The 12,093-nt window shown below is 39.6% G+C and overlaps 1 protein-coding gene across 5 annotated transcripts in view; it reads left to right on the top strand.

Moving 5' to 3' along the window:
* pcxb (pyruvate carboxylase b) overlaps window positions 1-12,093 on the top strand; it is a 294,355-nt gene that overhangs the window by 279,137 nt on the left and 3,125 nt on the right. For all 5 annotated transcript variants that reach the window (XM_040012478.1, XM_040012479.1, XM_040012477.1 and 2 more), the window contains 3 exons: window positions 577-650; window positions 11,069-11,209; window positions 11,693-11,794. In XM_040012478.1, the coding sequence (XP_039868412.1) occupies window positions 577-650; window positions 11,069-11,209; window positions 11,693-11,794 (317 nt within the window). The remainder of the gene's footprint in view (window positions 1-576; window positions 651-11,068; window positions 11,210-11,692; window positions 11,795-12,093) is intronic.

Genomic DNA, 12,093 nt, shown 5'->3' with positions numbered 1-12,093 from the left:
GAGGTGGAGATCCTGCCTTCATCGTGCTCTAAACAAATCAGGATAGAAGATCTTTGTTCTGTTGACCTGTAAAAATATAGCATATGGATTTAAAAAAATAGTTCTTGAAAGTACAAAGGTGTTTGCGTTTTTACTTTGTGACTGACTTTTATGACGCGTAAGCATAAAGACATGATGTAATACAGTTATTTCTATTTCTTTTTCACATTTTAGATCAGACGTTTTTTGATTATTATTTTTTTTTAAACACTCTTTTCTTATCTCTGTTGATGTTTTCACTGTCAGTGTGAATTATCTCAGTAAGTTCCTGATAGAATCATAGATTTGCTGGTCGTGGTTTCCAGTGTCGATATGTTTCCCATTTGAATGACCACAAGAGTACACCATCAGTTCGGATGATTGAATTCGGCCTGGATAATCTAATTCTCTTGTGGCTCTGAAGAACCATACAAGCGTTATCAAGATTACTGATCCTGGATCAGAGAGCTGATCTCTCAACTTTTTTAACTGATGTGCAGAGAACTGGCGTCGACACTGTTTCTAACAAAAACGGCATTTCCTGTTTTCTTTTTTCAGCCAACTTTGGCCCAGTGGATTGTCTCAGCACCAGGCTGTTCTTGGATGGACCCAAGATTGCAGAAGAGTTTGAGGTAAGTAACCACTTACACCATTCTCACTGTTTTTACATCACTAATCTAATTGTTTTTCCTGCCACGGCTTTGTTAGCTTGTTACGCTCACAATATCATCTCTAACATGCATGAACACGGACACGTAAACGAGGTTAAAAACTTCCCCCTATTAAAGCAGGATTTTAACTGAGTAAATGTTCTTGGATTCAGTTAGCTGATGAGAAATGACTTGAGTTAAGTAGAGTTCATTCAATGAGTTGTTTTCAGCCTAATTCTTGTGCATTCAAAGCCAACCTTCATAGGATATTAAAGGATATTAAATAAATAAATGCTAACAATGCACAAAAACCCCTGCTGTCTGTGGACACCTCTTTTATCATTTGCTTTTTTTTGGAGGGAAGTGGGGTGAAGAAAAGTGCACGTTATTGTTAAGTAACTGTCACTAATTGTATCATAATACATTTAATCTTAATTCCTCTAATGGCCCAATTTTATCTTTAATTAACTCTGATGTTTTAACAGTTTAATAAAGAAAAGACGTTATCTGCAGGAAATGATCTTTCCGTCAGTGCGGATGACTGAGGTTTGATTCGGTTTGGTGCAGTCGCAGTGAAGTGCTGATAACAGTGGGAGGATGGAGATATTAACAATTTACCAGGGGAACAACAAACAGGATTTCTGATCCCTGTGGCCAGCAGATTGGCCTTCCTGCACTGAAATAGCAGATTAATTTAGTTGTATGATGTTTGAGATGAGGCTTGTGAAAACTACTGGGACCAACATGTCATGCCAAAAATTTTAACTGGTGCTGACTTATAAAGATTATAGTGTTCGCTTAATCTGCAGCAGAGAGGCAGCTGAACAGTGCAGTCAGAAGAAGCAAAATACATGAGTTGAATCATTTTGCATGTAAGTACAGGTAATAACTGGCTGTCACCTAGTTTCTGCCACTTTCATAATGTTACACGAGTAGAAGCAGCAGGATGGAGAAGAGTTTAAACTTTAACAAATATGCAGTCAGCAGAAATAATGTCAGGTATTTGCCGTGCTTATTAAACAGTTCTCTATGAAAAGGAGACGGCACGTTTAAGGACACTAGTTTGTTTTTTATAATTTTTTTCCCATTACTCATTAACACTTTGAGTAAAACTTAGCCTAAAATGATTGTTAAAGTTCAGATTGAAGAGCAGATTAGAGTGTGATGTAGCTGCTGACAGAAACTTTCGCTACAAATGTCACAGTCGCGTCTGATCACAGAGAAACGTTTTTAGATGGATTTGGTCTGTTAACGTAATAAAACTGTATTAATAACCTTTTGTTTTCCTTCAAAATCTATCCTGTAATTTTACATGAGGTTAGACATGATTTTGGTCTGTTTAATGCCAGATCATGTAGGAAGATGAGCGACTCGGTATTGAGGAATACAAATGGTACTCTATTAGATTTCTCTGTCCCTAAAGAGTAAACTCACTCAGATACAAACAAAACTATTATTAGTTGTAGTTTAGTAATGGACTAGAATAGTAAGAGACTTCAGTTTGGGTGAAGAGGTGTGGTTGTACCTCTGACCAGATGGCATCAGTACAAAACAAGTGAGCAGGAGGTGAGGCAGGGCAGAGATGTCTGTGACATTTTTTTCTTTTTTAACTTCACAAGGTCTGAAGTGACCTTGTGAAGTATTTTTGTTGCTGCTTTTTTATGACTTCTATAAAAGGATGATTAAGATTTGCAGCCCTTCCTGTGTTTTTGTTCTTTAACTTAACTAAACCTACACGCGTGACAATTACATGTTAACCTTGTGAAGTGTAAAATGAAGCTGATTATAACAACACCATGAAACTGAACTGATTCCTGTCACCTTGATAAATTGAGGAAACCTGAAAACCTGCTGACTTTGGTGTCACTGTACACTGTAACTAAAATGTTACAGTGTAACTAAAATGTTACACTGTAACATTTTAGTTACAGTGTTACTGTAAACTAAAATGTTACAGTAACACTAACTAAAATGTTACAGTAACACTAACTAAAATGTTACAGTGTAACTAAAATGTTACACTGTCATTTTCGCTTACACTGCTCTAACTAAAATGTTACAGTGTAACTAAAATGTTACAGTGTAACTAAAATGTTACAGTAACACTAACTAAAATGTTACAGTGTAACTAAAATGTTAGTGTTACTGTAACTAAAATGTTACAGTGTAACTAAAATGTTAGTGTTACTGTAACTAAAATGTTACAGTAACACTAACTAAAATGTTACAGTAACACTAACTAAAATGTTACAGTAACACTAACTAAAATGTTACAGTGTAACTAAAATGTTACAGTAACACTGTAACTCCACCCTAATCTCAGCCATTAGTTCGACTACTATTCTGAAGCCTTGAGTTTGGTATTTATAGCTGTCACCTTGTTGGTTTTTTGGATTCATGTAGAAACCAGGGACCATTCATGGAATTATGGTGGTGACTTATCTCTCACAAGAAAGGTACATTATGGCTTATTGAGTTCTTTGTCTGCTTTGCTAGGGGCCATAATTCCCCAAAAGAACACTAGAATGTATTAAAGAATTAAAACAAACAAGAATATACTGATTAGGAAATGTTTACTGAGGTCTGAAATAATAAAAATACAAGTGTGCCGTATGCATTTTCTCATAATGGACTGGTACTAAGGATCGCTCACCTAATCACACACCTTCATACAAGCTCTTTTTTTCTGCGCTACCCTCCTGCTATATTATATAACAATCACACATACTCATCAGTTCGACCCGCTCTACCACCTGAGCCACAGCTACATCATAAACTTCTATACAATTAAATTTGCCGTTGCAGCTGGAGGAGTTGCCATCTGCTGTCTGTGCAAGCATTTGGCGTACAGGATCTATACTAAAAGATTTTTTTTGATCCCCTAAATGTGCCTCAATTTGAATATTTCAAATTAAATATAACTATGAAATCTTAAACTACATGGACAAAATATAGCCAGCTAACTAAATTAGCAGTCAGTTCGTCGGTACTTGCAGTCGCCCTGCAAAATGAGTCACTGAAAACCTTTAAATCCATAAACACATTATTTTAACTCATTTTACATATTTTTTTTCTCTCTAAATATGAAAAAAACCTCCAGTTCTCTTGTAGAGATTGTGTGTGTACAGCCTCCTGTTGCTGTTTTGGTTGAATGTAGTTGGAAGCTTTTCAGAAGTATTCATGCTCATAAATATGGGTGTGTTGTAGAGAAACCCCACAGATTTATTTTCCATGGTGTCTTAAAATCTACATTTTAAGTCTCGTGCATTGAGAGTGTGTGATATTCTGCTGCAAGCTCAGTGAGTAATCGGCCTACTCTCCCCTCAGCCTTCATACATCGTCCTTATTTTGTTTTCATATGTTAAACTAATTGTCTATATAGTACATATTTCTTTCATAAGGGTTCTTTTCTGTACTCTACGTCAAACTCTCTAATCTTTTGACGAGTATTAAAATTCCAGTATATTCCTAACAGCCTTCATACATTATAAATCATCTGATCCTCCTGCATCTTTTTCTTCCTTTCAGAGATTGCCCTCCTTTACCTCAGTATGACTGCCGCACACAGATCCGACTGACAGTGATTCAGAGCAGTGAAAGGCAACCATGTTTAATTACGCCTTCATTTCAGTGCAGCAAAATGTTTCCAGGCTGGTGTTAATTGATTTTTATATTACCGGAGACATAGGAAGCACTACTACCCTCCTGCTGTATTATTAGGAAAAATCCACTGTGCTCATTTAGTATTGACCCTAAAGACTCGCAGCTCCACCTCATCCACCCAAATCATTTGATGCCTCGAGTTAGAATTCTGTAAGGGGACTCATACCCAGACCCCTAACCACAGATCAGAATAAAACCTTCAAACATTTGATTAAGCCTAAGCAGTTTTAGCATGTAATTATTTGCTTTGAATTTGCAGTTTGGGATACATTGTTCAGCTCCTTTCACACTCTGCAACATACTAAATAGTCAGTGTGAATAGCAAGAAAAAAAATCTGCAATTTTAGAGGAAGAAAAGCAAAAAGTATCAATAATCAGTCTTGCCTATTGCTGTATCGACTTTCCTTCCATTTAAAATGATTTCCTAACTGTCTTTCCTTTAAACTGAAGACCTCATATACACAGCCCGTCTTACCTTTCAATGATTCTGTTTGCATTTTCCCTGCCTAAGTGTCTGTCATTCACACTTACAGAGTGCACTGATGTTTCTTTCCAACCTCAGCTGTCACATCGTCTTGCTGCTGTTTATCTAATCTCCTCTCCGTCAGAGCTATTGTCGGGTTTTTTTTTGTTTGTTTTTTTTAACTTTCACTCAGTTTTGTGCTCAACATCAGTCTTTGCCACAGAAACGAGCCTGCCCCTGTTGTCATGACGATGGGCACTTTCATCAGATCGGATCCGATTAGCGGTGCCGAGCAAACCGTGGAATGAAAACATGTCAAAGAGTGACCTGTCGTAAGGAGAGTGAGTCACCTCACGGAGGCTAAAAGACTAGAACGACTGATTTCAGTTGTCTCATTGCTGTTTCACTGAATTTAAGCGTGAATTGTTACTATTGTAACTGGAGTTCTCTGGAGTTGGCATGGTTTTATATTGCGCGTATCGACAGTGAGACATTGTGCTATCGGCTAAATTCGCTTTTTTCTTCCTATATTCTTCAGGACATACCGTCTGATAAATAATGCATTAGTTTCCTTAGGTGCCGCGTGCCTTTATGTTTGAAAGCCAGAGTTATCACCAGTGAAATATTAATAACCTGGCAGTCGAGCACCTATCAAAGCACCACTGACAACGTTAACAGACAGGCAGCCGTCACTGGGGGGAGTTTTGAGTTGCATGAGTTCCGGGCGAATTGACTTTTTGGCCATGTGAGATGTTGCATTTGATGAGACTCTGACAGCTTGAGTGTGAAGTTGGAGATGGACTGCGTGGTGGCCAAATGAGTGACGGCAACAAAAAAAAGTCCAGTGCGCAGAAGAGTAGGTAGCATCGTGTCAGTTTGTGACAGTTATCAATTGGTGTTTGTAGCTTTGGCCGTACTGACTAGTTTGTAGAATTACAGTAAGTTTTGTGAAAGCAGAGAAAAGCCCAGAAAAACAGGAAATGGTTAGTTTCTAGCTGGAGCTTCGTAGGTGCTTCTGGCAAATCCGAGGTGATAGCTGTCAATACACGTGACTTTTGCAGTGCAGATGCATTATTAACTGTGTTCTTGTAACTGACAGTGTTTATGAGCTTTTGGCAGATAGTCTGTAAAAGACACAAAGTCTTGATCAAAAATGATTTAGCCAGCACATCTTTTAGAGCTCAGCGCTAGACCCAAAGCCTGCAGCAGCTGATGTTGTGGGAATCGGATATAAAGGCTTTCACTGTAATCATATATTGTTCCGCACTTCCCATCAAGGTTGTTGGAAATCTAGCGAATAGGCCAAGAAAGGAAAGCGAGCCTCAAACATTTGTTCTGAATATTGTAGAGAACTATGATCGGATTTGTATTTATTTTTCAGTCTGCTGCTGAGTCCTGCTGAGTCCTGCTGAGCTGGCCATTTACACATGTCCCTCTTATAAGAGAAGTTACCACTTTGGAGAAAAACAAACATCTGATGCCTTTTTTTAATGTGCACACATACATAAATATACACCTACTCACGGGTTACTGGTCCGTCCATAGCAGTCATGCACCCACACATGCATACAGCACTAAAAAGAGGCGGAGGGCGACATCGCCTTACGTGTATCTGGCATGTGCTGATGATTCAGTGTGCTATTAATCATGTTTGACAGAAATATAAACACAGATTTTCACAAACACGGAGTCATTTATTTACCGACCATCGCCGCTAATGTGCGCAGACACCGACACATAATCTCATTACTGTCACGGGCGACACAAGTCATTAATAAAGTCGCATCAAAGACATCGTGTTAAGCAGAAAGGGAAACTTGTTTAACGCGGGGATATGATAAACAAAAATGGCTAAGCAGGTGAGTCTGACAGGAGGCTGGTGCGTGAAGGCGAGAAGAGCACTAATGTGTCGCTGGGTTAGAAGAGATTCATGATGTGTGTATGTGAGACACAAAAAACAGTATAGTGGTAAGAAACCAAAGCAGGAAGCAGCTGAGTGTTTGGTCTAAAAGTATTTTATTGGCTTTGAAACCATCAATGTAGTTTATCTGATGTCGTTAAGTGCAGAAGAATTTGTTATACATACTAATTCTAAGAAGGTCCTAAGTCTGAGGTGTGCAGTTGTTTTAGTAGGTATACTGACTTTAAAAAACTTCTCTTGCTTATCTGTGGGGCTCAGAACCTGAAGACTGTAGGTGGTTAACTGTGAAACAATAGAAGAGGTGTAATGTAGAGAAGCTTATGCAACAAAGGTGGCGGCTGCAGACAGCACACAGAAGTGTTGGATTTTATAGTTGCTTATACATTCACATCTCTAACAAAATAATCAAAAGATTCATAAATGGTTAGAAACTCTTCTTATATGCAGTTAGTGTTTTATATAGGAACGCCTGAGAGGAGATGTAGTGTAGAAGACACACAGATGGAAAAAGGTAGGCAGCTGTGTTTTTTGCAAAGCGCTGTCAAGGGCCTAACAAAACAGCATCAGCTGCAGAGAAGTTTAGTGTAAAGGAATGTGAAGAAGAGAGAGAGAAGGCAAAAGCTTGCAAAGAAAGAGTCGGAGCACCCAGAGAAAGAGAATAAAATTAAGATCAATACATATCTGCAGCATCGTGTATTTTTGTCTTTGCGCTGAGGTTTAGTTTGGAATATCAATGGATACTCAGCAGCTCAGATGGCAGTGTGGGGTACGAAGGGAAGCATAAACAAAGTAGGAGAGGCGGAGAGCTACACAACAGATAAGAGAAGCCGAAAGAGGCAGATGATGGAAATTAATAATGGCATGAGAGTCTCAGTGGCCCCAGAAATAGGTAACAAAATAACAATACAAAATAGAAAGCCGTGACACATGGGAGGACTGACAAAGAGCGAGATTGAAAGCCAGAGAGAAAAAGTTGGACAAATAGAAAGATGGGGAAAAATGAGTTTCCACCCAGTGAGATGAGAGATTTGAGAAGGGCTGTGAGATAAATGAAGAAGTAGAGCGGCTGGTGTCGAGGGGAAGACCGGCAAGCCAGAAAGCACGACTGACCAGAATTGATATGAGAAGGTGGTCGACCTGCTTGTGCTTCAGAGATGAGGCGCGTCTGTCTTAAGACACACTCACAGGTAGCAAACAACAGAGTGAACAGCTGTGCAAAAGACAGGAAGCATTTTTCGCCTCCTCTGGCCCGCTGTCATGTCTCTGTCATTCCCCCTGCCTGCCTCTTTATTTCTCTAATTGTCATTCTGTCTATACCACGTCTCCTCTATTTGATGTCTGAATTGACATGTCTGGTAAAAGTAAAAACAGATTCAGTTTCTAGCCTCAGAGGACATGTGCAGAATGAATATGGCTGTATGTACATGTATATACAGCAGATGGAAACCCACATTTAAATATATAAATGAATGAATAAATAAATTATATATAAATAAATTGGGATATTTTTCTGCATCACTCCCAAAACATGAATTTGGGGCCAAAATGGAAACTTTTGGTGAACAGAATGAATTCTACCACACACACACACAGACGACACAGTGGTGTGATCTCAGTCAGTAGCAGCGCAGCATTTCCTCCTCCTGCTCTTATAGCACTAGAAGCAGATTGACAACCACCCAGGAGCCTGCTGGAGAAAAGGGGCCAGAGTACAATAATAGGTTTTTGTTTTAAAAAGAAAAACAAAAAAACCCTCACAGCTAATCATCTGAGAGGTTGTCAGTTAACCTTATGAATCTGATTTTCAGTGAAAGAAAAATGACTCCTTAAATGATTCGAAAACACACAGGCGTGTGTGACATGTTTTTAATGTGCAGACAGATTTGACCGAGTTGAAATACGAGCTATTCAAGTCACAAAAGAGCACAGAAGCGTGGCTCTATATGCAAGTTGACTCAGCGGGGGAGGGTGTCGCATGAGAAAAGTTTATCTGCAGGAGAAAAAATATTGGACGAGTATACAGAACACCAGAGTGCATTATATAACTGCCACCTGGCGCCTGGGATTTGAGTTTTCTTTGACATAAATAGGCACAAACTGGTGTATGAATATTCAAAAGACTGGAGAAAATGAACTTGAATCAAACGGCTTACAGACTGTAGGCCAAACACGGACTCTCCTCATAGTTGTCAGCTGTGTTTTATTTGCAGGTCAGTGGGCAAAGAACAGGAGTCATCAAATTGGGGTTCCCTGGGTCAGATTTGGAGCTAGATTATAGAAATGCACCGCTTCTCTTGATTGAACCAACAGTTGCTTTCTATTAAGTACTCTGTGGTTCTGTCACATTTGACAGACAGAGGCAAAATTGCAGCACTGCTTACAGACCACAGACTTTAAGAGGTGTAAAAAAGAAATACTTACAGGACTTAAATTATTTACAGCCGTTCTTTTTCAAGGTCAGATGAGCCCTGCTCCATTTTTATTCTATGATAGAGAAGGCAGGTAGAAGATTCAGAGTTGATCTCAAGTGTTGCACTTGCACATGGTAGGTGTTCACTGGAACTCTCAATGTAAGGTGCAGAAAGATGTTGATGCAAGTAAAGGTGGTCATCATCAAGCAAAAAACAAACAAAACAAAAGTATCACAGAGGAAAAAAGGAGCCAAATCAGCTATGTAGTGCATTCTTAGAAAATTAGGAATGCACTGGCCAGCTCAGATTGAGCCAAATGCTGCACAACCGATTGGACAACGTTTCACAGTGCCGAGTTTTTGGGGCGAAGAAATGTGATATTCTTCAACGGTCATGTCAGTCACCTGATCACGAACCAGCAGAGGATGCTCTTTAGTGCATGAAGACAAAACTGAGCAGTAACTCGATGCAGGTGCAGTGAAGGCCTGGCCGAGCATCTCAAGGGGAGAAAAACACCATGTGGTGATGTCCACAAGTTCTTGGCTGCAAAGGATTTTTTGAAAACCAGGGCAGTGCAGCGGTGTGGCGGTTAGCACTGTCACCTCACAGTGAGAGCGTCCTGGGTTTGAATGCAGCCGGTGTGCCTGTTTTGTTATGTCTGCATGGGTTCTCTCTGGGTGTTCTGGTTTCCTCCCACAGTCCAGGGACTGGGTTAATTGTCGAGTGCAAGCGGAAGAAAATGGATGGATAGACGGCATTTAAAATGATCCTTTGTGTATTTTCACAATAGTGTTTATGTCTGAAATGTCTAAAATGACTGAGCTTTCAAAGCTTCCAGTTCTGACCAACACGTACAGCATGAAAGAGCCTGCATTTGTCCCGCAGTTAGGAAACTCACATTATTACAAAAGCAAAGTGAATTAAAAACACTGTAATTATATGTGCATACAGTACATTAGTCCTCCTCACAAACCATTGCATCATTGCTTAGTTGTGTTTTCTTCTTTATAGACGTAATTATTGATGTTTCCCATTGTTATAGCTAACAAGTTTAAAAAAATATTGGAGAGACTTTGAACTAAATGGGAACATTTTTATGCTTACGGCCTATTTGTGTGGTTTAAAGTGCTTGCACACTTGGTTCAGTTCATTTGAAGGGACACTGCCTGCAGTGTGAACTAAAAACACAGATTGAATCTATCAAAAAATTTACATTTGATGATTCTCTGATAGCAGAAAGCGATTTTAGCAGCAATTTAAACTCCAAACTGCCGTTCAAGGAAGTGTCACACAAAGCATGTTTTAGGCTGTGATTAAGAAATTTGCATAAGCCTGTTTTTTTTAGTTTTTTTTTAACCCCACTACACTATTATGTTAAGAGCAGTATTAACCCACAGCCCCTAGTCTAAATGGTTGGCACTTATAGTGGTTTGAGCTCAGCGCTTCCCAAACACATACACCACATTAGCAACAGAGCTAACATGTGAGTTGCTTCCTGTAAACGGGGGCAATTCTTTGTTCGCCGTCTTACACAAACACACTTCAGCACACGCAGGTTAAGTAAAAAGCACCGAGGTAAAATAGATGCAGGAAATTAACTGTGGTGACATTAAAAACCACTTAAAACAAACAAACAAAAAAAAAACGCTCTTATTGAGTGTCAAATAAAAATTCTCACAGACATAGGATGTCTTATTGCTTTCAGCCCACTCTAAAAGCAATAAGAACTCAGGAAGAGGAGAAAATTTTGTCTGCCTAAGTTAACTTTCTCTCCTCCAACAGGCTCTGCAGTCTTTTATTGCTGCAGCTGGACTTGTGAACTGAGTATCCATGTGTTAATTTCAGTCTTCTAATGCAATATAATCGCCATCGCTTCCTCCTGCACACCGTCCCCTCTTTAATTTTTCTTGCTGCGCTTCTCATCTTCTCTGTTGTGTTTCAGGTGGAGCTGGAGAGAGGGAAGATCCTCCACATCAAGGCCTTGGCACTGGGTGACCTGAACAAGGCCGGGCAGAGAGAGGTCTTTTTTGAGCTCAACGGACAGCTGAGATCTGTGCTTGTTAAAGACACAGTCGCCATGAAGGTACGCAGGAAATGTTTGGGGAGAGACGTGAGATACAGCTGGGAAAGTGGACGGGTTGATGACGTTGCAGAGAAATTAATACTTTTAATCAAAGGACAAACTTGCGAGTTGGTAAATGATGAATAACCGTTAGACTGGATCGTTTGAGTGAAAGATGGATATCCTTGAATTATAATTGTATAAAGCATGCAAGGGAAGATTCTTGAAAAGTGTTTGGCACGTTGAAGTCGGATTTGAAAAGAAAAACAGATTTCGTGACAGACAGTCTATCCCTAGTGATTTTTATTCATAGAAACAGATGGTTGTGAAGTGTAGAAGGGGACTCAGCAGGGAGGAACATTTCAATGGGCAGTTATGACTATATGGATAGATCACTGCCTGGATGAGTGGATAAATGGCGACAGGCGTGTGTGGGGGGTACTTGGAAGAGTGACTGACCAGACAGATGGATGCGTTATTTTTTTGTCTTGTCTCTTCACCCAGGAAATGAAGTTCCATCCCAAAGCTCAGAAGTCCATCCGGGGTCAGGTGGGAGCACCGATGCCTGGAAAGGTCCTAGAGGTCAAAGTAAAAGTTGGATCCAAGGTCAGTCGATTTAGGGTTTTTAAAGTTTTTCCCTCCTCATCATGTGATCTCTCATTTCAATTAAAATACTTCTGCTTTTTGTAATTGCTCTCAATGTTCTAACATTTGGATACTTGATCTGATCCCGTTGAGTCAATGCAAGGCCTTTTTTCAAATATTGTCTCTTTGGCCTCAGCAGCGAAATTCTTTTCTGTAAATAAATAGCAAGACAGCGGGAATAAATAACAAACAGGACAAATGTGTTCAAAACGTTGGAGAACAAAGTGCTTGGAAGTAGTGCACGCTGAACCTGAGACATC

Source organism: Simochromis diagramma, unplaced genomic scaffold (genome assembly GCF_900408965.1).
Source record: "Simochromis diagramma unplaced genomic scaffold, fSimDia1.1 OVJJ01000604.1, whole genome shotgun sequence".
Taxonomy (NCBI): Eukaryota; Metazoa; Chordata; class Actinopteri; order Cichliformes; family Cichlidae; genus Simochromis; species Simochromis diagramma.
The sequence above is the reverse complement of the archived record's forward strand: the minus strand, read 5'-3'. Positions and strand labels throughout refer to the sequence as shown.